The following is a 25,765-nucleotide window of genomic DNA, read 5'->3' on the forward strand; positions in this document are numbered from 1 at the left end:
TGTTCGAAGCAGAATTATTATAACCCAAGCGGAAATATAGATGGTCAACTATTATGCCAGTGAGAACAGCCCCATCATTACACTTAAAAGTGGGCCCACTTTCATCTAAAATGGTAAAAAGAAAAAACAGGAACGGCTGGGATTAAGCGGGCCTATATACACAGTTCAAACTTCCATCTGATATACTACCACACTCATACACATAGTCAACGTCTTTTTTTTTCTGCTAACAGAGCTTATTCCACAAAACAAATTGGAGAACATGCAAAAAAAGGGCACTTGTACAACTATTCCTGCATTAAGAAAGAGTACATTCTGCTCATTATCACTTGGGCATCTCGTCTATCAACTGTATTTGTTGTTGTCGACACCACGGCAGGTCGACCCTCTATGGCACCCGTTCTCACCTAGGCATGAAACGAGGGCCCCCGGTGGACGGAAGCCCCGCTTGTGGAACACAAGCGTCAGTCAATATCCAAGGTGGAGTATGGCGCATGGCCAACCTGCATTGGTTTAAAATGTGACCACTTTGTTAAGCAATTCATATACTAGCATATGGTTGCACAGGGTCTAGAAATTCTGATGATCTCTGGTCGGATGTTTGCTAGTTTAGTACTTACCGAGCAATCATCATGGACACGCCAGATCGTCTCGCCTAGAAGGTTCGCGACTGAAAGGATGGTCAGCTGCGGGAAATTCTTCTCCTCCTTCAAAGGGATAGTGTTCGTGATGATTACTTCTTGAAACAAACCACTTGATAATCTTTCGATGGCTGGTGGGCTGAAACGGTGATGTGAAACATACTAGTAAGAAATCAGAGCTAAACATGTCGCCACAGTATAACGCAATAAAACATACGAGACAAATTCAAGTTCAATGACTGCATCTCAGCCTTTTCTGATGAACAGACATTGCAGCAAGACAGCATAATTATTCCAATCTCTATTGAAGGTTTACACTTTGGGTTCACATTTCCACGACACGAATCTAACACAAGTTTAAACCAAATTTTGCTTAGCATCAAATATTTGGTAACCACTGAATTCTTTTTCCCTGCCATTTTCCTAAGTAACTTTATCCATCCAAATTTGTAGGTTAGATCCGACATACAATGTTATACTATACCAGCACAATGCACACTTCTGAATTGCTCACACAAATTGGTGCAGACTCTGGTTCCATCAAACTCTCAGCTCCATGGAATAAGTCTGTAACTACGTATATAGTGCGGTGATGGGCCTCACCCCACAGCAAGGCAAGTTCAGTAGTTCATCTATGGAATGGGCGTAAAAGTAGCATACCTAAAAACAGCATGTGTACAGCATGCATATACTTCTCTTGCTCCTTCTTGATGCAGCAGCTCAGCTCCTTTGGCAATAGTTCCTAATTTAATTGTACTAGTCTTATTAGGATATAAGTATTCATATTCAGAAGCAAACATTGTCAAAAGGTAGCTAGTTTTGATATGCAACAAGATGTAATTTACTTCTCAGTTAGGAGCTTTCCAAGTTTAAACTATACTGCAGCTCATATGACTAGTATCCAAACCTTACTAAAAAATAATAATTGTAACTATATACTCCCTCCGTATCAAAATAAAAGACGTTTTTTAATCTTTGGTCTCTGCTTTTAATATGATACCACAACATATACTTCACTATTAACAACATGCCGGTTACCAACATTAGCCTCAACCAAGTAAACAGTTGCAAACACGACATTAAAACATGGCTCAACTGCCCCTCAGTGTGAAATGCTCAATCTTAGAATTATGTTTCCTATAACTTAAATGCGATAACTTACCTGCCGTATCAATCATATCATCCATCATAACGGCCACTTTTCCTCTAACATCTCCAATAAGATTCATTACCTGTAAGATGCACATGAAAAGTTATGCTTATTTAATCTGACAGAACAGAGCACATAAAGGCATGGAAAATAAAGCTAGCATGCACCATGTGAAACAGCACATCTCCAAATGCATTATACATTTCCTGCAGATTGACTATTACTTGCCTCGGCAACGTTGTGTCCATGCCTTCTTTTATCTACAATCGCTAGAGGTGCATCTGATAGCTTTTTGGCAAAAGCACGTGCCCTGGCAACACCTCCAACATCGGGCGACACCACCACCAAGTCATTTGAACTAATTGTCTTGCTGGCGAGGTAATCAAGAATCACCGGCTTCACAGATCAAAGAGGCAAAGACAAACAGTTATGGAACAATGGATATCATATCACATGCCAGTTTTAAAGTAATTGATCAACTTAAGCAACATGTATCAGTAAGTACCTGGCCATAAACATGATCTACTGGGATGTCAAAATATCCCATGGCCTGACTTGAATGAAGATCACAAACAAGGACACGGTTTGCACCAGCTTCAGTAATCATATTAGCTACAAGTTTTGCAGCTATAGATTCACGACCTTGAGACTGAAAAAGCAGTGAAGTAAATAAACTTATGTTAGATATGGCAATGATTTTTTTTTGTTAATATTAGGATGACGTGCCAGAAATATATAGTAAGACTGAGTTCCTGATCATGCATTATCCTGCCAACAAAATGCTCTCATGGTAATAGAATATGCTGCACTATTCAGCATTGACTTTCAATTCTCCATATTTATGAATCTCTACTCCCATAAAAGACCGAGATGGTGGATGATGTACCTGCCATCCCTCATTTTCGACCATCAGATCTGCATCCGACGCATGGGAGACAACCCCACTTCACATTTAAAATAGACCCTTATATTTTACGTCCTGTTCCATCTATCCCCACCTCATCGAACAAGAGGCATTTGATCCTTCTAGAAAAGGGGAGCAAACAATGGAACTGAACTGGGCAGGTGGCCACTGCTGCTCACACGCCGCCAGCGCCGGCCACTCCGAACGCCTCTCCCGACTCCTCTCTACCGTAGCAGCCCAACCACTCACTACCTCCTCCACCTCCCCCTCCCCCTCCTCCCAATTGTCTCCTCTTCCCCTACCCCGTCTCGTTCGACGCCGACGTCGGCAAGTACACGGACGGCACCGTCCGCCCCCCAAGTCCGCAATGCCTCTTTTGCCTCCTCTGATGCAGCAACCCCTCCTCCCACCACCTCCCCTCCCCCTACCCCATCCGAACGACATTGGCAAGTACGCCCCCAATGTGGTCCGCCCCAATTCCACGACATTTGTTCCATCAATTATTTTTCGTAAATACCCATGCATATGGTAGACTTCCAACGCTCTGGACTCGACCCAATACCGGTGCGCCGTACCAAGCGTCGGGTTGTTTAGTTTGTTAGCGTTTGCCATTGGAATCTGAGGCGATCATTTGCGTTCTTATTATGGTAATCATGACCTTGCACAAGATCAGCATCTATAATATAATAACAAAAAAGCAAAACAAAGTCTCATCCCAACTCTATATTATATAACCTGACACCAACGGATACATAGATAAATGCTCTGAAGGAGTGATAAAAACACTTTGCAACCTACCATCTCATACTATAAAATCTCTAAAGGTACTGTGACACCTCCCTCATGCTTGGTCTTTTGGTCTGAATACAACACAGACAGTTATGTACGCAATAATGTCCTTTTAAGTGAGCAGGTAGATGAAGCAAAAAACCTAGAACCCTATCTAATAAAGGAAAATTTGCATCTATTCCCTCTGTTCCTAAATATAAGTCTTTTAAGAGATTCCACTATAGACTACATATGGAGCAAAACGAGTGAACATATGCTCTAAAAGGCGTCTATATACATCCGAATGTAGTCTCTATAGTGGAATCTCTAAAAAGACTTATATCTAGGAATGGAGGGAGTATAATCTTTGTATACCAGTATATATGTGCATATGCTTCAGAGTGTATAACATGCTCATTGATTATTTGTTACTAAACAGTGCTTGCTGGAAATGACAAATCAAGCGCGCTAAGAAGGCAAAGCAAAGGCCGAAAATTTGTCTGATTTCCTGTGCTTGGGTACGAGCTGGTTTATAGCAAAGGAAGATACTCAGCCTTTTTACAGTGGTAGATTTAATAGTGAGGGAGGTACTCTGTTTTTTTAGATGGAAGATACTCTGCTTTGCGGCAAGGGGAGATACCATGTCACTTCTGCCCCATTTTTGTACATCTAGGCTTAATAACAAGATTACGCTCTTTGTTAAGTAACTTTGTGATGGTGCGCTTCTCGTGTTGAGGCCCTTATGCTTCATGAGACGGTTGATTGTAAGTAAGCATAAAAAACATTCATGTGCTCAGCAACGGACATATTGATTCAAGTTATTGTCTGGAGAAGCTGAGAGTAGGACCTTAAAAAAAGTAGAAAAGTAAAGAAATGGTGGCAAATAACGAAAGAAGATATTTGAATCATGTTGGTTTTGAAAAAATTCATGATTATGCATCCCCGCTGTTGTAATGCCACAGTCAAAGCTCATTTATTCGTGCTTTTACTTTTATCTTTCATATATGGCCCAATATACACATGTTTGCAATTGTTCATGTTTCTTCTGGAAATACATAAGTCTTTTCATCTCAATTTTATTACATGAGAGTTCTTGTTACACTGAAATTGTCAAAACTGCAATGTTTTCGCAAACAAACCGATGTGTCATTTTCAAATCCATTTGATTTGTGCTTCGTCTCACCATGAATGATGCCGCCTCCCCTTTTTTTTTTCTCCGTGGCAACACACAGGCATTCGACTAGTATTTTTCACATACGGGTGTGATTTTATTTGACCTCAAAAAGTTTGGTTTGGCTACACAGTAATGGTAAAAGCACAGGTGTGCAAGCCATGACAACTGACAGTCTATGGTGTAGGCTTACATTTTGTAATTAAAATAAGAAACCAACATTTAAAAAATATTACCTTCCTGTCAGCCCTGGCATAACCGAAATAAGGGATGACTGCAGTAATATTCTTAGCAGATGCTCTTCTGCATGCATCAATCATGATGAGTAGCTCCATGAGATTCTCGTTTGCTGGAGGGCATGATGGCTGCACAAGGAAGACATTGCAGCCCCTTACGCTTTCTTGTAACTGAACATATATTTCGCCATCAGCAAACCTTTTTATGTTGACCTTCCCAAGTTCCAGACCCATGTAGCTTGCTATTTCCTGTCACAAGACACCAGGAAGAAGAAAAATACAGCTTAGAGTGGCATTGAGTGACAAATCATTCAGTTTGGCATGGAGGGATTTATAACAAGTACTAGCTCGCCACTTGATGTATTCAATTTCAATAATAGCTTTCCGGTTTCCACAGTCCATGTCTTTTTAAGCTCAGTTCACATTTGCATAGTTGTTTGTCTAAGCTAAACCCACTTACCATTTCCCTTGCAAAAAAAGGAGTGTGCTCCTTAGAACCAGGAGGAGGATATATACACTAGTATGTGGAACTGCAGAAGTATGGAAGGTGAATTTCTCCAAGGAAGATCCAACCGACCTGGGCGAGCGAGGGGTTAGCCGTTCCTGAGAAGATGCGCAGCCTCGTGTCGTCCTTCCTGATGTTTGCGTCCCCGAAAATCGGCATCGTCGCAGGGGTCCACGGCGACCTGTCGGACAGGGGAACACAGGGGGGTGATCCATTGACCGCCCTCAGCCTCACAGGATCGACCCTCTGGCACCTCTGCATGCACGAAGATGAATTTCGCTCAAGCACACCACCACGAGCAGTTCGTTCTACCAAGCTGACTATACATCAAGCTGCTTCCGTTCGATGAAGTACACATCAACACAAAAAAGGAAAGAGCGCACGGCGCATCGACGAACAATCGTTCGCGCAACCAATGTGCCAGCGGGCTCCAGAAGAGGAAATCAATCTGTGACGAAGGCGAGCGGGGGTAGGGGGTGGGGAGGGCGGAGCTCACCACGGCGGCGTGGCCCGAGCGCGCGCGGAGGAGGCGGCCCCGGCTTCGGGCGGCGAGCGGGGACGCCGCCGGCCCGGCCGCGACGGCGGCGGCGGAGGAGGAGGAAGGGAGCGGCATGGGGAAAGGTCGCTCGCTAGCTAGGGTTTAATCCGGATTAAGCCGAGGGGTTTGCCATCAGTTCCAGCCGCCAACTGTTTTATGAAAGAGTCTTGGCAACTGCCAACGGTTTTATGAACTGAGGAATTAATTGTCTGATCTATCTGCCCCGTAATTTGCAGATAAGAATGTCCTTCTGTTTATTTTCAACCTGGTAAAAAAAATCAAGCGCGGGGTATTCAAAGAAAAAATATACACGATATGTTTTTTTCCTGCCGGTATGCTTCTTTAAATGTCAAGAGCTTAACTATAGAATAAAGTGACCTTCCATTTACTCCAATAACAAAACACCCAATAAAACATACAATATTTTCTACTCCCTACGTCTTTTTGAATTCTTTGGATTGCTTACCACATGTGTCACTGGTAATAAAAAGCCATACACACCATGTCGGTGTGCAGAAAACAATTTCCCTACGTTTATATTACGAGACGGACCGAGTATTAATTTGATAAAATTTTACGGGACATAGCAAATATCTATTTACGAGACATAAAAAATTAAGCGCTGGATATTCCAAGAAAGAAATATATACTATATGTTTCTTCAATGTCAAGAGCTTAACTATATATAGAATAAAATGTTCTTCTATTTACTTCAAGAAAAAAAACACACTCAATAAAAGATACAATGTTTTCTATTAATTTGGTAAAAAATTATGAGGCATAGCAAACATTTTATCGGTAATAGATGTTTTGGTTAAGTGATCTGTTTTCTTTTTAGAATGTGACATTTGATTTATATTGTAAGTGTCTAACAACAACAACAACAACAACAACAACAACAACAACTATATGCATATTACAACTCTTTCTTAATTTTTTGGGCGAAATAGCCAAAGGTTATATATTAACTAGGACAAACTCATGAAAAATACACTTACTAAAATCAAAAATACATTCATATTCTTAGGGGTACCGAAGTCTTCATCTTGCATCCACCGACAAACCGTGAGCAAAACTCACTGCCGCCTTTAGGCCTCCGTCTCAACAGAGCAAACTTTCTTAAACACAAGATCTTGTAGAAGCAGCGGCAGATAAGTTGTCACTGCCAGGAGACGCCGGCGGCCACGATCTGCATAGCGAATTGCCGCCCCGGAAAAGAAAACGACGTAGGGAGTTATAGCACGCCCCAGAGAAATTGGATCGGTTGCCCCAGTTTACATCTAACTTTGATTATTTGCCCCCCTCCCCATTGATAGGTGGGGCCGGGACCACTGGCCATTGAGACAACCTTGAGGCAAATCATTAAACCCCATATAAAGCGGGGCAAATGATCCAGATCCAACTAGGCGGAGTCAGGGAACACAAACCTCACACGCTCCCCGACAAGACCGAGACCGACCAACCTTCATCGATCGGAACTAGAGTCGGGGGATCAAGACGTACAACCATGTTACCCGCTCCGAAAGACAACATGATCGAGACAAAACTTATTACATGCCAACGGCGACACCATCGTCTCACCACCGCCAAATGAAGACCTACCTAATGCTCCAAGAGGAGGAAACTATGACTCCCACCGGTAGATCAGGGCCTCCCCCTCACACCCCTACCGGCGGAGCCGGCGGGTGAGGAGGCAGGCTATCTACCGGCGGCAGAGGAGGAGGATGACGGCTGAGGAAACACCTTAGTGCAAGTGATTTCTGATCACCGTTTTACTTGATCAAGAGAGCTTCACAAGGATGAAAGATCACCCTCTGCTGTTTTCATTCAAAAACACCACCTCGACCAGCAGCATCTCTGGTTGTTTCATACTACGACACATTCATCCACAACATGAAAAGAGAAGCCGAACCAACAAATTTCAGTTGCAGGCCACTCGCGGCCTCAGCACAGTTGGAAGAAATCATGCGGTATATCCAAGTCTCATCGTATGATGATTTGTTAGAAAATGTATATTGGCCAAAAAACAGGCGGAGCAACAGCGATTATGTTCAGCACTCGACCATTATTACAGGACTAGTGATAAGTTCTGATCCAGGCCAAATTCCAGTCAAGTAAACAATATCCAGAGTCACAGAAAGCAGTACATCTACCTACAGACATCCCTTACACCATTAGCTGGGCGATGTCCTTCCGGAAGACGCCCTCCATCATGTCCTTCCTCCTGGCGGCGACGGGCGGGAACGGCGAGCTGGAGAGGCGCCTGCACTGGTTGCTCGCGCTGATCCTCGTGGACTGCATCATCGTGGGGAGGATAGGGAAGGACTTGGGCCGGATGTTCAGGGGCGAGAACAGCATCTTCCCGCTCGAGTCGTGCGTTGAGGTCTTGGAGGCAGGCTTCTGAGCTCCTGCGGCCTTGTTCATGGTTGAAAGGTGCCTGAGTTGCTCTGGGGGGGCGCCTGGCAGGCCTGGAGGGTGGGGGCGGATCTGTGCTGATGGCTTCATGCGGTCGAGCCAGCGAAGGACCGCGTTTCCGACGTTCCGACCAACTTCCAAGTCCCTCTCCTGAATGTTCTTGTGCACTGAGACTGCGACGTCGAATATAGAACGTGTCCGCCTGCGTAACATGGAGAAGAGAAGGGTCAAATCAATCTTGATTGCTGGCTAGCATCGAAAACTGGCGTAACCATTATTTGGTCCCAAAATGCAGTGATAATTTCAATAAGCATATCCCATCTTAGGTATTGATGACAAGCAGTCCTCACTAGTACGACCAGATTTAGCACAGCAGACAACATCAGGTTTACAAACCAGTGCAGGACATCACACCAGAGTCAAACATAATTATATTTACTGAAATCAAGGTTTCAATAGAAGGGCTGAGTCCTACACAGGATATCGATACAGTCGCAAATATTCAGAGAGAACAAAGTCACTACACGCAAACAATATCAACTACTCCAAGGTGAAATGGGTCTCATGCAATTCAAACACATAGAAAAGCTACAAAGTGTTGCCTGTCATGTTTATGTTTCAAAAGTAATCTAAGCCGATAACTAGGTAAACCAAACAGCACAAAGTAACCAGAGAAATGAACTCAAGACTGTATGCAAATTGAAGTGTGTTAGACTTTTCTCAACTCCAAATGAGCGGCTCAAAAGTATAATGCTCCTATAAAAATTGTCGGCCTAAAGCTAGAAATGCTGGGCCAGTAAAAGATGAAACCTCCCAGGTAGTACAAGTTTAGCACACAGCAGCGAACTCCCCAACACAACACTTGTCACTTCTGCTCTCTAATAATCAGATAACATGAACGCCTGCCAATCTTTTTATGTCCAGACCTTATGTTGGACAACATGCATACTAACCCGAGGTGTGGTTACACTGGACTGAAGGGACAAACGAAGCAGAAAATCTGCTACATTATGGCCTGCACCGTGTTACCGAAGACACCTCACAAAGCGAGAAGTGATATAGTACGGGTAACCAGAACCTAGAAGCACATCCTATGACGCTAGTAGGTGCCGTGTAGCAGCACAGGGCGGCAGCTTTACCACAGATTTCAGCCCAAGCTTCCCCTTAAACCTGGGGAATGGGCAAGGACAGCATGACCAATAAACCAGCGAGAGCCGGATGCCGCACGAGGCTGGCTGAGCCCAAGGAGACGCCGGGGGCGAACAAGGCCGGCGTGAATCGGGTCCCTCGCCCTCGTAGAAGAGAGTACGAGCGGGGGTGGGGGGTGGCGATTTGGTACCTGTAGACGAAGTCGCGGAGCCTGGGGTGGTTGGGCCCGATGAGGCGGCGCTGGCCGCGGAGCGCGAGGCGGTAGGTGCGGCGGAGGCCGAGGAAGTAGGCGGTGATGGCGGTGATCTCCCACAGCACCATCTCTCTGCGGCGGCAGCGGAGGGGAGAGGGTTTTTACGGCGGCGGCGGCGAGCGGATTTGGCGATTCGGGGAAGGGGATCGATTTGAGTCGTGGGGAGGGGGGCAGACACCAAGCAGCCAGTAAAGTAAAGTAAAGTAAATCTGGAAGGATGGAGGATCGGGAAGAAAGCATATGCCGGAGCGGAGCCGTGTCGACGCGTGTGCCGCCTTGTTTTGCTTGCAGGAGGGGTCCGGGTACTGGGTCTGTGTGCGTCGCGTAAGCCGTGATGCGAGCGAGCGAGCGATGCCTCGCTTCTCGCGACCGCTTTGCTTCCTGCTTCTACTGTGTTTTTAGTTAAACTCAACGATGCCCTTGCAACGGGATATAAATATTTTAGTATATAAGCTTGTGATTTATCTGTCAATAATAATGTGATTGTGTAAATAAATGTTCATTAAATTATGGCCGTGATATTTTGATTACAAGTTTTGGTAAGTAAATTAAAGTAGAATTGGTTCAGAAGGTACGTAAATTAAGGCGATTGATTATCATACACATATGAAAGGTTGGACAAAGAGGTGATGGAAAGGAAGATGAAATGAGAACCTTACGTTTTTCTTAAGTAGTACAGATAAAATCCATCATTTTGTCGGATGTGTGCTCACTACGTTTGTATCCTCTTGATGTTTCATTTTAAGTTAATAAAATTCACCATTTGTCAAAAAAAAAACAACTCCTTCCACATACCGAGCGGGTCTCTCGCCCACCTGCAAATCTCAACAGCTCATTCCTTCTCCCGACGCACGTCTCTCGGCTTCTCCCGCTCCGTTCAGGCCTTGCAGCTTCGTCACCATGGCCTGATGCGGATCTGGTGGTGATCTTGCAGCTCATAGTGGTTCAACAGCGGTGGCGGCGGTGCTTGCAACTGCGGATGGCGGGCGTTGGAGTTGCAAATTGATGCCCGTTGCAACCAGGGTCGTGCGCCGCCCTCCTTGTAACACCCTTGTTGTCATGCTACAGTAAACTCCTGCTAATGACTGCCAAGTCATCACAATTATTTTACTAGTCATCACTTTGTTCCAAATCAAAATCAAAATCAAAATACAAGTCAAATTATTAATTCTTGAAAAAGCTAAATTAAAAATGTTCGCTGGGTTGCAAATATTCACTAACTAATTGTCATGAATAATTCAACATCATTTGAGATATTTAAATGCCCCTAAAATATTCAAAATTGGACCAGCAACATTTATTTGGGACTTTTTAGTTTAAACAAATACCTACACTGTTAAAAAATATTTGACTCTTGTTGTGATAGCTCAAACCACTGCCTAATATTTATGTGCTAAATATTGGTTTCAACTAAATTCATTTAGTATGTGAAATAAAGTGCAAAATAGTAAAGAATTAAAAAAGGGGGGAAAGGCCACAGGCCGCTGTGCACTTAGGTCTGCACAACGCCAGGGCGGCCCAGCCTACCTCCCACCTCGTCGTCTTCCTTCCTTTACACCCAGGGCACGGTGGACGCCTGGAGCACGTCCATAGCTGGGGATTGCCACGCGGCGCACATTCAGCTCCCCCTCGGCGTCTACAAGGCCCCTTGCCCCTGGAACCCTAGCCACTATCCCCCTCTTCCCACTCGCTCTCCTCCCCGATCTGGAGAGGCACCCGACGCGATCGTCGTTGTTGCCGCGTCGATCCAAATTGGTATCAGAGCCGGCTGCCTGTAGGAACCCCTTCCAAACTCCTTGGTCGAAGTTGAGTTTAGTCTTTGAAAAACTATTTTACTAACATTGTTGTGTGGCTTGTGTTAGTTATACCTGGAAATGGCGGTGTTTTTATGCTATTACCTTGTTGAAGTCATTGCTCGGATATGCCCGAACAGATTCTTCAGGGTGAAAATCTAGATCTAGCCTTGGGTGGCTGGATCCGGTGACGGTGACGATTGAGCGTTGCTTCATTTCTGAAAGGCATTGCTTTGAAGAATCTCATCGTCCGTGTGGTGTCATTAGATGATTGGCGCGGATATGGTCGTTGTTGTAGTTTTCTTATCGCACATCTGATCTTTTTGTCCCTTGTCTCTGCATGGCTTTGGTCTTACATGATTTTGCTATTTGTCTGCGTATTTTTGTTTGCGTGTGTTGGTGTTGGTTATGTGCATCCTAACTATGCAGTGACCGGGTGTGTTCTCAATGTGTTTGTATCCTCTTGATGCTCCATTTTGAGCTAATAAGATTCATCATTTGTCCAAAAAAACAAGTCATTCCTTATCCTGAGCGGGTCTCTCGCCCACCTGCAAATATCAACAGCTCATTCCTTCTCCCGACGCACGTGTCTAGCCTTCTCCCGTTCCGTTCATGCCCTAGAGCTCCGTCACCATGGCTTGTTGCAAATCCAGCGGTGATCCTCCAACTCATAATGGTTCAGCAGCAATGGCAGCGGCGGTGCTTGCTGTTGGGGAACGTAGTATTTAAAAAAAAATCCTATGATCACGCAAGATCTATCTAGAAGAAGCATAGCAACGAGCGGGGAGAGTGTGTCCATGTACCCTCGTAGACCGAAAGCGGAAGTGTTTAGTAATGCGGTTGATGTAGTCGAACGTCTTCACGATCCAACCGATCCAAGCACCGAACTGTTGGGGAACGCAGTATTTCAAAATTTTTACCTACGATCACGCAAGATCTATCTATGTGATACATAGCAATGAGCGGGAGAGTGTGTCCACGTACCCTCGTAGACCGAAAGCGGAAGCGTTAAGTAACGCGGTTGATGTAGTCAAACGTCTTCGCGATCCAACCGATCAAGTACCGAATGCAGGGCACCTCCGTGATCTGCACACATTCAGCTCGGTGACGTCCCTCGAACTCTTGATCCAGCTGAGGCCGAGGGGGAGTTCCGTCAGCACGACGGCGTGGTGACGGTGTTGATGAAGTTACCGATGCAGGGCTTCGCCTAAGCACTACAACGATATGACCGAGGTGGAAATCTATGGAGGGGGGCACCTGCTACCTCTTGAGCATGCGTTGGTTTTCCCTTGAAGAGGAAAGGGTGATGCAGCAAAGTAGCGTAAGTATTTCCCTCAGTTTTTGAGAACCAAGGTATCAATCCAGTAGGAGGCTACACGCAAGTCCCTCGTACCTACACAAACAAATAAGAACCTTGCAACCAACGCGATAAAGGGGTTGTCAATCCCTTCACGACCACTTGCAAAAGTGAGATCTGATAGAGATGATAAGATAATATTTTTGGTATTTTTATGATAAAGATTGCAAAGTAAAATAGATTGGAAACGTATATGATGGAAAGTAGACCCGGGGGCCATAGGTTTCACTAGTGGCTTCTCTCAAGATAGCATAAGTATTACGGTGGGTGAACGAATTACTGTCGAGCAATTGATAGAATAGTGCATAGTTATGTGAATATCTAGGCATGATCATGTATATAGGCATCACGTCCGCGACAAGTAGACCGACTCCTGCCTGCATCTACTACTATTACTCCACACATCGACCGCTATCCAGAATGCATCTAGAGTATTAAGTTCATAAGAACAGAGTAACGCATTAAGCAAGATGACATGATGTAGAGGGATAAACTCAAGCAATATGATATAAACCCCATCTTTTTATCCTCGATGGCAACAATACAATACGTGTCGTTTCCCCTTCAGTCACTGGGATCGAGCACCGCATGATTGAACCCAAAGCTAAGCACTTCTCCTATTGCAAGAAAGATCAATCTAGTAGGCCAAACCAAACTGATAATTCGAAGAGACTTGCAAACATAACCAATCATACATAAAAGAATTCAGAGGAGATTCAAATATTGCTCATAGATAATCTTGATCATAAACCCACAATTCATCGGATCTTGACAAACACACCGCAAAAAGAGTTACATCGAATAGATCTCCAAGAAGATCGAGGAGAACTTTGTATTGAGATCCAAAGAGAGAGAGAAGAAGCCATCTAGCTAATAACTATGGACCCGAAGGTCCGAGGTAAACTACTCACACATCATCGGAGAGGCTATGGTGTTGATGTATGTAACACCCCGGATGTAACTTTCCATATTTGTAACTCCAACTCTTGCCATTTTCGGCTATGTGATATGATATTCCCTCCGTGGTCGGGTTTTGTTTTTCGTTTTGTATTTTGTTCTTGTCATGCATTTCACATCATGTCATCATGTGCATTGCATTTGCATACGTGTTCGTCTCATGCATCCAAACATTTTTCCCGTTGTCCGTTTTGCAATCCGGCGCTCCTATCTCCTCCGGCGCACCCCTCTTGTTTTCTTTCGTGAGCGGGTGTCAAACATTCTCGGAATGGACCGAGGCTTTTCAAGTGGCCTTGGTATACCACCGGTCAAGTTTCGTTCCATTTGGAGGTCGTTTGGTACTCCAACGGTTAACCGGGTAACCGCAAAGCCCATTTGTGTGTTCCAGCAAAACCCTCCTTTAAACCAGCCCAAAACCCACCAAACTCTCTTCCATGCTCTAGGTCGTTCGATCACGATCGTGTGGGCGAAAACCGCACCTCATTTGGACTCTCCTAACTCCCCCTAGCTATATAAGTGCATCCCCTCCCGAAAACAATCGCAGACGAAACCCTAACCAGCTCCTCGCGCCGCGCCGGATGTGTCCGCCGCCGGCCGGACAACTCGCGCCGCCGCCCCGGACCAGTGGCGCGCTGCCACATGGCGGGCCGTACGCCGCCGCCGCCGAGCCCGTCCCCGGCCCCCGAGTCCGGCCGCGCTCGCCGCCCGCGCCCTCCGCCTCCCGCGCCGCCGCAGCCCTCCGCCGCGGTCGCCGCCGCCGGCCGCCGTGCTCCGCTCGTCGCCCGTGCCCGCCGTCGTCGCGCCGCCGCCCGCCGACGACCGCGCCTCCTCCCCGCCGGCCTCCTCTCCTGCCTCCTCGCCATCCCCCTCGTCCTCCCTCGAGCCGGCGACCTCGAAGCTCCGGCGGCCGAGCCCGAGCCCGAGCACCCTCTCCTCGATCAGATCTGGAAGACTACCCTACGGTTGACTTTTCCCGAACCCTAAAATTTCCCCAAGTCTTTGCATTTTCACATGATATGCCCCTGTTCATCATTGCATAACTCTCTGCACATAGCTCCGTTTCGCGCGTGTAATATGTAAAATTGTTCGTATCGTGATGCTCTACATTTTGTTCAATTGCACCATGTTCATTAGAGGCCATCTTGATGTCCAAATCTCTGGTGCAAGAGTGCTAGTTGCTGTTATCTGCTGGTTCTTAACAGAACTTGGAGATTTGTTATTTTTGTATCATTTAATCTGTGCATCTTATGGTCATGAGCTCTACATGTGTTTTGTTGTATGCCATGCCATATTTCTAGTGGTGCATGCCATGTATTTTTGTGATGTCTGTGGTGACTAGCACAAGCATGCAAACTAGGCTCCGTAATGTTTCTGATTTCAGGGACTTTAGTGAATTCTCTAAGTCTTTGTCTGCTGTTATTTTGTTTCCATGTAAACTTGATGCTACAGAGAGATCCATGCATATTTTGGAGATGTTCAGTAAGGATGTTTTGTAGCTATTGTTGTAATTGATCCATTCCTGCTCTTGTTTGCAATCATGGTGTACTGTAGCATGACTCAATCTTGCTCTATTTTTGCTATAAAATATTTCTGGCAGATTGTTTACGTGTTATTCAATTTTGCCAAGCTTATTGTAGTTGATCCATACATGCCATGTATTTTCTCTTGCCATGGATAGCTTCATAAACATGCCATCTTACTGTAGGTATGCTTTTTTTCTCATGCATTGCTTTGTGGTGAGTGCATCAAGCTCACCAAGAGGCCTTCATATTATTGTTTCTGCCATGCTCTGTTTTCTGCCAAGTCTGAAACCTGTTAACGAAACTTGCTATGTTTACATGGGTGCCATCATATCTTCTGGTCCTTTTTGGCTTATGTTCAGTAAGGGACTTTTGTTATATGCATTTAGTAAAATACTGCCATGCCTTGTTTTGCTATGTTAAGTTCCTGTAGCATGTTGATTTCATGCTCTAAACATTGCTACCTGATGCTGTTTCTGCCATGTCCAGTAATTTCACCAAGTCTGTGAACCTGATATCTTTTGCACTTTTTCCATGCTTGTTTGAGCTTGATATGTTGTGATCTAGCCGTAGCTCAGTGTTCATCTTTTGTCAAGCATCTCCTGTAGATTACTTCCATATGCTTTGTTGCTATGTTGGAGTGCTGTAGCATTGTTTCTTGTTGCATTCTAAGTGCTATCATGCTGTTAATCGCAGATTCGTGTCATTCTTGTTTTGCTTGCCATTTGCAAACCGTGCATCCGTTTCCGGTGATCTTTATATCGATTTCGACCAAAATCATCTCATCTTTCCAGTGGCATGCTTGGTTTGCCAAGTTACTGCCTTATTCATCATTTTCCTTCCGGAGCACGCATATGCATCGCATATCATATCTTGCATATCATACATGTTTTGCATCATGTTGCTTGTGCATTTCTCGTGATTGATTGTGATTCCGTTGCTTGTGTTCTTGTCTTGGGTAGAGCCGGGAGACGAGTTCGTGAATGAGGAACCTGTTGAGTACGCTTACGAGGATCAAGCTTTTGACAACTCTGAGAACCTTGCAGGCAAGATGACCACCCCTCGAAATCACTTCTATCTTTGCTTTGCTAGTTGTTCGTTCTATTGCCATGCTGCGCTACCTACCACTTGCTATATCATGCCTCCCATATTGCCATGTCAGCCTCTAACCATCTTTTCCTAGCAAACCGTTGTTTGGCTAAGTTACCGCTTTTGCTCAGCCCATCTTTTAGCGTTGCTAGTTGCAGGTGAAGTTGAAGTTGGTTCCATGTTGGAACATGGACATGTTGGGATATCACAATATCTCTTATTATATTAATGCATCTATATATTTGGTAAAGGGTGGAAGGCTCGGCCTTATGCCTGGTGTTTTGTTCCACTCTTGCCGCCCTAGTTTCTGTCATACCGGTATTATGTTCCTTGAGTTTGCGTTCCTTACGCGGTTGGGTGATTTATGGGACCCCCTTGACAGTTTGCCTTGAATAAAACTCCTCCACCAAGGCCCAACCTTGGTTTTACCATTTTCCACCTAAGCCTTTTCCCTGGGTTTTCTAGAGCCCGAGGGTCATCTTTATTTAAACCCCCGGGCCAGTGTTCCTCTGAGTGCTGGTCCAAACTAGAGCCCTTTGCAGCGCCACCTTGGGGAAACTTGAGGTTTGGTTTTAGTTGTACGGACTGCTCATCCGGTGTGCCCTGAGAACGAGATATGTGCAGCTCCTATCGGGATTTGTCGGCACATTCGGGCGGCTTTGCTGGTCTTGTTTTACCATTGTCGAAATGTCTTGTAAACCGGGATTCCGAGACTGATCGGGTCTTTCCGGAAGAAGGTTTATCCTTCGTTGACCGTGAGAGCTTATGATGGGCTAAGTTGGGACACCCCTGCAAGGTAATATCTTTCGAAAGCCGTGCCCGCGGTTATGAGGCAGATGGGAATTTGTTAATGTCTGGTTGTAGAGAACTTGTCACTTGACCCAATTAAAATACATCAACCGTGTGTGTAGCCGTGATGGTCTCTTCTCGGCGGAGTCCGGGAAGTGAACACGGTTTGAGTTATGAATGACGTAAGTAGGAGTTCAGGGTCACTTCTTGGTCATTGCTAGTTGACGACCGTTCCGTTGCTTCTCTTCTCGCTCTCATTTGCGTATGTTAGCCACCATATATGCTTAGTGCCTGCTGCAGCTCCACCTCTTTACACCATCCTTTCCTATAAGCTTAAATAGTCTTGATCTCGCGGGTGTGAGATTGCTGAGTCCTCGTGACTCACAGATTCTACCAAAACAGTTGCAGGTGCCGATGATGCCAGTGCAGATGATGGGATCGATCTCAAGTGGGAGTTCGACGAGGAACGTGGTCGTTACTATGTGTCTTTTCCTGATGATCAGTAGTGGAGCCCAGTTGGGACGATCGGGGATCTAGCATTTGGGGTTATCTTATTTTCATCTGGATTTTGACCGTAGTCGGTCTATATGTGTGTATTTGGATGATGTATGAATTATATTTATGTATTGTGTGAAGTGGCGATTGTAAGCCAACTCTTTATCCCATTCTTGTTCATTACATGGGATTGTGTGAAGATGACCCTTCTTGCGACAAAACCATAATGCGGTTATGCCTCTAAGTCGTGCCTCGACACGTGGGAGATATAGCCGCATCGTGGGCGTTACAATGTAGAAGCCCTCCGTGATCGATTCCCCCTCCGGCGGAGCGCCGGAAAAGGCCCCAAGATGGGATCTCACGGGTACAGAAGGTTGCGGCGGTGGAAATAGGGTTTCGTGGTGCTCCTGGATGGTTTCGGGGTACGTAGGTATATATAGGAGGAAGAAGTAGGTCGGTGGAGCTACGAGGGGCCCACGAGGGTGGGGGGCGCGCACAGGGGGCAGGCGCGCCTCCCTGCCTCGTGGCCTCCTCGTTCGTTTCTTGACGTCCACTCCAAGTCCCCTGGATCACGTTTGTTCAAAAATAATCCTCCCGAAGGTTTCATTCCGTTTGGACTCCGTTTGATATTCCTTTTCTGCGAAACACTAAAATAGGCAAAAACAACAATTTGCACTGGGCCTTGGGTTAGTAGGTTAGCCCCAAAAATAATATAAAAGTGTATAATAAAGCCCATTAAACATCCAAAACAGAATATATAATAGCATGGAACAATCAAAATTTATAGATATGTTGGAGACGTATCAAGCATCTCCAAGCTTAATTCCTGCTCGTCCTCGAGTAGGTAAATGATAAAAAACAGAATTTTTGATGTGGAATGCTACCTAGCATATTTCTCAATGTATTTTCTCTTTATTGTGGCATGAATGTTCAGATCCGAAAGATTCAAGATAAAAGTTTAATATTGACATAAAAATAATAATACTTCAAGCATACTAACAAAGCAATCATGTCTTCTCAAAATAACATGGCCAAAGAAAGTTATCCCTACAAAATCATATAGTCTGGCTATGCTCTATCTTCATCACACAAAGTATTTAATCATGCACAACCCCGATGACAAGCCAAGCATTTGTTTCATACTTTTGATGTTCTCAAACTTTTTCAATCTTCACGCAATACATGAGCGTGAGGCCTGGACATAGCACTATATGTGGAATAGAATGGTGGTTGTGGAGAAGACAAAAAGGAGAAGATAGTCTCACATCAACTAGGCGTATCAATGAGCTATGGAGATGCCCATCAATAGATATCAATGCAAGTGAGTAGGGATTGCCATGCAACGGATGCACTAGAGCTATAAGTGTATGAAAGCTCAACAAAAGAAACTAAGTGGGTGTGCATCCAACTCACTTGCTCACGAAGACCTAGGGCATTTTGAGGAAGCCCATCATTGGAATATACAAGCCAAGTTCTATAATGTAAAATTCCCACTAGTATATGAAAGTGACAACATAGGAGACTCTCTATCATGAAGATCATGGTGCTACTTTGAAGCACAAGTGTGGTAAAAGGATAGTAACATTGTCCCTTCTCTCTTTTTCTCTCTTTTTTTGTTTGGGCCTTTTTTTATGGCCTCTTTTTTTTCGTCCGGAGTTTCATCCCAACTTGTGGGGGAATCATAGTCTCCATCACCCTTTCCTCACATGGGACAATGCTCTAATAATGATGATCATCACACTTTTATTTACTTACAACTCAAAAATTACAACTCAATACTTAGAACAAAATATGACTCTATGTGAATGCCTCCGGCGGGGTACCGGGATATGCAATGAATCAAGAGCAACATGTATGAAAGAATTATGAATGGTGGCTTTGCCATGAATACGATGTCAACTACATCATCATGCAAAGCAATATGACAATGATAAAGCGTGTCATAATAAACGGAACGGTGGTAAGTTGCATGGCAGTATATCTCGGAATGGCTATGGAAATGCCATAATAGGTAGGTATGGTGGCTGTTTTGAGGAAGGTATATGGTGGGTGTATGATACCGGCGAAAGGTGCGCGGTATTAGAGAGGCTAGCAATGGTGGAAGGATGAGAGTGCGTATAATCCATGGACTCAACATTAGTCATAAAGAACTCACATACTTATTGCAAAAATCTATTAGTTATTGAAACGAAGTACTATGCGCATGCTCCTAGGGGGATAGATTGGTAGGAAAAGACCATCGCTCGTCCCCTACCGCCACTCATAAGGAAGACAATCAATAAATAAATCATGCTCCGACTTCATCACATAACGGTTCACCATACGTGCATGCTACGGGAATCACAAACTTTAGAACAAGTATTTCTCAAATTCACAACTACTCAACTAGCATGACTCTAATATCACCATCTTCATATCTCAAAATATGGCACCCCGGCTCAGAGCAACCAGTTTACCTTGCATTGCCAGCCCAGAGATCAAGTCTTCTGGCAATACACAACAACATGGTACAGAAACAACAACTTTATTGATGCTAGCGGATTACATAAGTCTGATATTACATCGAGCTACGAGGCCAAGCGACACGCAAGGTGCTGCTAGACAGTATATACATTATTTAATGAACATGACGGGGCCTCGATCACACGAACTACGTGGCAGCGGAAGAACGGCGAAGTGGAACTCCATAGCACAGGGACACCGACGTGGACACGACCTAGATGCGAGATGCGCTCCAATGCGAACCGACTTGCCTGAAAGCTGGCATAACACGCTAGGTCAGTACATTGAATGTACTTGCAAGCTCACAATAAACATAAGCACGATGACAGACAATATCATGATATTTAATCAGATTAATGCAATGCAAGAACTACTACTGATGCAACACAAACGATACATGCACTGAGTCCAACGGACTCGCTTACCAGACGGTTACCTCTTAACCAAACGGTGACCATACCGGGGTCACATCTGAAACCATTCACTCATGAACAACTCCCGAGTTCATGAACCACATGAATCACAATGCATCACAACAATCATTTTAGTTTGCAAGATTAACTATAAAAGATGATCCATGGTGTGACTTACTCACGAGTTATGCCCATAACCGAGGACGTGGCTATCGATAGATTAAATACACTCTGCAGAGGTAGCGCACTTTACCCACACTACGGAACACCTGGCCTCGCATTCCCATTCGGGTGGACCAAAGCGTTCCGACGAAACCCTCCCTTTGTCATGCACTCTCCCCGGCCACTCCGACCAACTCCCTCTCAGGGCTAGGTTTTGGGTGGCCCCGTGTCTACCAAAGAAACCAACGGCCACCGTCGTGGCAAAACGGTCCCAAACGGGGACAAGGTACCATAAAAACAAAAACGAGCACACAAGGTTATGTCTGCCTACCGGGCCAGGGTATGCACGCCCATAACCTTCCCTCGCGGGAGGCACCGGTGAGAGTCACAACAAAAGACCGAATCAAGACCTTCCCACAAGGTAAATGTGGTCGCATTGAATAAAACCCCGATTCAGTGGCACCATGATGTGATCAACATCATATTCAAGTTGAACTTAATCAAATTTAACTTTGATAAAAACTTTTATCAAAAATATGATATAATGGCATAATGATGCAACTACTCATCATGCAAAGCAATCAACTCATAATCATGGATAAAACTTAACAATATAATTATCTTGCAATACTTAGAATCAAGACTTCTATTGTTATAACTCATTTTTATTATCAAGCAATATTTTTATTAGTTCATCATTTAAATAAAAGTATCACTTAATAAAAGAACTTTCATTATTTGCCATAACAATATGGCTAGTGCAAAATCTTATTCTACTTGACCAAACAAGTTCATGCATTCAACTAGTAACTAAAACAAGCATATCAAGCATGATAAAATAACTAATAATTAACCAAATCTATTCATCAAATTTTAAATGCAAATAAGAACTCATATTCAAGTAGAAAATCATAGATATTGAAATAACACCATCCAAATGCTGGTGTGGCTTGCCTTAGTGAAGAGGAGGATCACACCCCTCTTGGTTTGCTTCAAGACAAGCTTCTCCTTCTGAAAAGAATTTTAAACCACAAAACAATTATCAAAACACATTCTGAAAATCACCCGAAATTCTAGGCAGCAAGGAAAAATCCACCTTTCGGTGTGTTGCTAGGGCTTTCTGAAACAAAGACAATGCAAAAAGAATCAAATCATTTGGACTTATGGTTTAGAAATGGTGGCTGGTCAAAGTTTTAGTCAAATTTCTGAATAATATTTGAAGTAAACAGAAATCATGGGGGGTGACGTCGAAGGCGTAAACAGAAAAGGCGCCTCCACTCGTACCGCTTCGGGCGTGAGTGGTGAGGCCGACAGGTGGGTCCCGCGCGTCAGGAGAGAGAGAGAGAGGGGGGGGAGCGCGAGATGAGAGAGAGGCGGGGCTTCAACGGAGCTCACGCCAGCGACGAGGGGGTTTGGGGCTAGGCTAGAGGGATAGGATTGAAGCTGGGCTCGTGGTGCACCTGCCCGTACCCGTGGCTTGGGGTGGGGTGGACGGAGCTGCTCGCGGTTGAGCTCGCAAGCCTCGGTGGCGGACGGGTTTCACCGGAGAGATTGAAGACGACGGCTAGGGGCGGCTCTGAGGGCTCAGCGGCGTCCAGGCAGCACCAGCAGACCCCCAATGCCCCGCCCGAGCAGCTGCTTGAGCTCGAGGGGCACCGGAGAGTGGTGGCCGTGCTGCGGGGGTCGCCAGAGTTCTCTGGTCGGGGCGATGGCCAGAGGCCTGCCCGACCGAGCTACTGCTTGTCTACGTGTTCGTGGAGGTGGTGTGGAGTGGTGCTTGGCTAGAAATCGAGGAGGGGAGCGCTATATATAGCCGGAGCGAGGGGGGGACGTGTCGCCACCGGAGCTCTCTGGACACGCGGCGAACGGCGATGAAAAGCTCCAATGCGAGGGGGACAAACACTCAGCGTCGACGCAGGAGCTTGCCCATGCTTGCGGACGAGCACAGGAGGCGGTGGAGGAAGCGGACAAGCACACGCGCGCACTGTGGATTTTGTCCACGACGTGCCCGTGCTTGCTGCGGCGGCTTTGGCGTCGGCGAGCGCCAGGAAGAGGTCAAGAGTGATGGGTCGATGTTGTAGGTGCGGTGCGGCAGGAATCGGCGAGCGCTGGAACGAGCACGCGCAAAACAGAGAGGAAAGCGCCAGCCAGAGCGCGTCAAGACGTTGCCAGGCGCCGTGTCTTCACGCGGTCACCACGCTGGCATGGTCAAGACGACGCCCAGCCGCATCCAAACCTTGTCTACGCTTTCATCCATGCAGTGTTTAGTCTAGGAGTGGTGATAGCTCATACCCAGGCCGACCAGATTGGACTCGACTAAGCTGACAAGTTTCTGACCAGAAACTTGGTCCCCAAGTTAAGCAATCTTCTAGAAGGCCATTAGGGCTGATCTCCTGGGGTTTAGGATTTCTTAGGGGGGTGTTTAAGCTCATGAAAGATCAGGGCCAAAAAAATCAAGGGAAGATGTACTTGTTGTACAAACTGGAATTTTGGGCCAGAAGAGAAATGATTTGCTATAGCAAAAATATTCCAAAAAGTGATGCAATATTTTTGCATGGGAAGGTGTGCCAAGGTTCTAAGAATATTCAGGAATTATTTCAGATTTTTCTGGGCAAGAAAAATTGGGGTTGCTTTGGGGCACAAGTTTCTGAATGGAATTTCAGAGAGAAAAATGAGTATTTTTCTTTTATGAAAAATATTCATTTGATTATTTTAGGGATTTATCAGAGGAATAAAGTAGATAGGTCACTTGGGTGAAAGTCAAGGATATGCCCAAGTGACAAGTTCATTTGAAATGATTCCAAAATCCAAATCAAGTCAGGGCAAAATCAAGGCAAAAACCAAGTCTGGAAGAAGAGAGAAGACAAGTCCGGCAAAAGAGAGAAGGCAAAATCCAGGCTGTCACAAACCTCCCCCACTTAGGATGAATCTTGTCCTCGAGATTTGGTTGCTTGGGAAAACCACTCTGGGTATGCTGTCCTTAAAAATTCCTCTCTTTCCCAGGTCGCTTCCTCTTCGGTGTGATGCTCCCACTGAACCTTGTAAAACCTTATTTCTTTGCTGTGAGTGACCCTTTCTGTCTGATCCAATATTCTGACTGGCTTTTCCTCATAAGTCAAATCCTTAGCCAATTCTATCTCTGCCATATCAGTCCTCTTCTCCGGTGGCGAAATACATCTCCTTAGTTGTGAGACGTGGAACACATTGTGTACTTCTGACAGTTCCGGTGGCAATTCCAATTGATATGCAACTGTTCCGACTCTGGCCATGACGGGGAATGGACCGATATATCTGGGTGCCAATTTTCCGCGGGTCTGAAACCTCTTGACTCCTTTCATAGGGGTGACTCGGAGATATACGTGTTCTCCGGGTTCGAAACTGATATGACGATGTTTGACATCCTAGTAGCTCTTCTGTCGGGATTTGGCCACCTGCAGTCTGCCTCGGATTTCCTTAACTTGCTTCTCTGCCTCGAGCATTAAGTCAGTCCCGAAAATGCTGCTGTCACTGGTTTGAGACCAGTTCAATGGAGTGCGGCATTTTCGGCCATACAGAGCTTCATAGGGTGACATCTTTAAGCTGGCCTGGAAACTGTTGTTGTAGGAAAACTCGGCGTAGGGCAGACAGTCTTCCCACTTGGTTCCTTGGGCCAATACGCATGCCCGGAGCATATCTTCGAGTATTTGATTTACTCGCTCAGTCTGTCCATCTGTCTGGGGATGATAAGCCGTGCTGTATTTCAGAGCGGTCCCCAAGGCTTGATGTAGTCGGGACCAAAATGCGGAGGTGAAGAGAGATCGCCTGTCGGAGGTGATAGTCTTGGGTACTCCATGCAGACTGACGATTCTTGACACATACAGTTGTGCGAGTTGATTTGCACGGTATGTGGTCTGGATAGGGAGGAAGTGTGCCACCTTTGTTAAGGTGTCCACTATGACCCATATTGCGTCGTTTCCTCGGTGAGACCTTGGTAATCCGGTGATGAAATCCATGCAGGTGTCGTCCCATTTCCATTGGGATATCAGTAGAGGTTGAAGGAGTCCGACGGGTTTTTGGTGTTCCGCCTTTACCTTATTGCATATATCGCAACATGCCACAAAGTATGCGATGTCTTTCTTCATTCCATCCCACCAAAACACTTGACGAAGGTCCTCATACATTTTGTACCACCGGGGTGAATTGAGTATGGCGCTTCATGTGCTTCTGCCAATATTTTCTTCTTCAGACTTTCTTGATTGGGTACGCAAAGTCTTCCTCGGAATCTTAGCGAACCTCGCTGATCCCTAGAGAAATCCGGTGCATGCCCTTGGTGCTTCTTCTGGACATATATTTTCAACATTTTATCATCTTCCTAAGCACTGCGGATTTCTTCTTCGAGAGTTAATACTGGTGCTGATGTCAGCCTGATTTTTAACGCATTGAAACTCCGTTCGCAGTCCTCAGTCCATTCAAACTTCTTGTCCTTCTTTAGGAGCTCAGTCATTGGCTTGGCGATCTTGGAGAATCCTTCAATGAAACGGCGATAATAGCTGGCTAGTCCAAGGAAACTCCGGATTTCTGAGATAGTTGTGGGTGCGAACCAATCAAGTACATCTTTCACCTTGCTTGGATCCACTGAGATTCCCTCGGCCGAGAGGACATGCCCGAGAAATCCTACTTGCTGGAGCCAAAACTCACATTTGCTGAATTTGGCATAAAGTTGATGGTCGCGAAGCCTTTGCAAAACTGCTTGGAGATGCTCCTTGTGTTCATCTTTGCTCTTGGAGTAAATGAGTATGTCGTCAATGAACACCACCACAAATTTATCCAAGAAATCCATAAACACCTTGTTCATCATATGCATGAAGAAAGCTGGGGCGTTGGTGAGACCGAAGGACATAACGGTATACTCATAAAGACCGTACCGAGTGGTGAATGCGGTCTTAGGAATATCCTCCTTCTTTATCTTGAGCTGATGA

At 45.4% G+C, this 25,765-nt stretch overlaps 2 protein-coding genes across 2 annotated transcripts; both read right to left on the minus strand.

Moving 5' to 3' along the window:
• On the minus strand, nt 1-25,765 carry LOC109755913 (ribose-phosphate pyrophosphokinase 1, chloroplastic). Its single transcript, XM_020314791.4, has 10 exons — nt 25,712-25,765; nt 5,872-6,178; nt 5,448-5,630; nt 4,871-5,119; nt 2,297-2,440; nt 2,020-2,187; nt 1,804-1,873; nt 1,302-1,383; nt 621-780; nt 1-503 (listed from the first exon to the last, which is right to left on the minus strand). Exons 2-10 carry the CDS (start codon nt 5,986-5,988, stop codon nt 465-467), a joined length of 1,212 nt encoding a protein of 403 aa, XP_020170380.1. The 5' UTR covers nt 5,989-6,178; nt 25,712-25,765; the 3' UTR covers nt 1-464.
• On the minus strand, nt 7,887-9,970 carry LOC109755914 (uncharacterized). Its single transcript, XM_020314792.3, has 2 exons — nt 9,668-9,970; nt 7,887-8,530 (listed from the first exon to the last, which is right to left on the minus strand). The coding sequence occupies exons 1-2, from the start codon at nt 9,796-9,798 to the stop codon at nt 8,080-8,082; spliced, it is 582 nt and encodes a 193-aa protein (XP_020170381.1). The 5' UTR covers nt 9,799-9,970; the 3' UTR covers nt 7,887-8,079.

Source organism: Aegilops tauschii, chromosome 6 (assembly GCF_002575655.3).
Source record: "Aegilops tauschii subsp. strangulata cultivar AL8/78 chromosome 6, Aet v6.0, whole genome shotgun sequence".
Lineage (NCBI taxonomy): Eukaryota > Viridiplantae > Streptophyta > Magnoliopsida > Poales > Poaceae > Aegilops > Aegilops tauschii.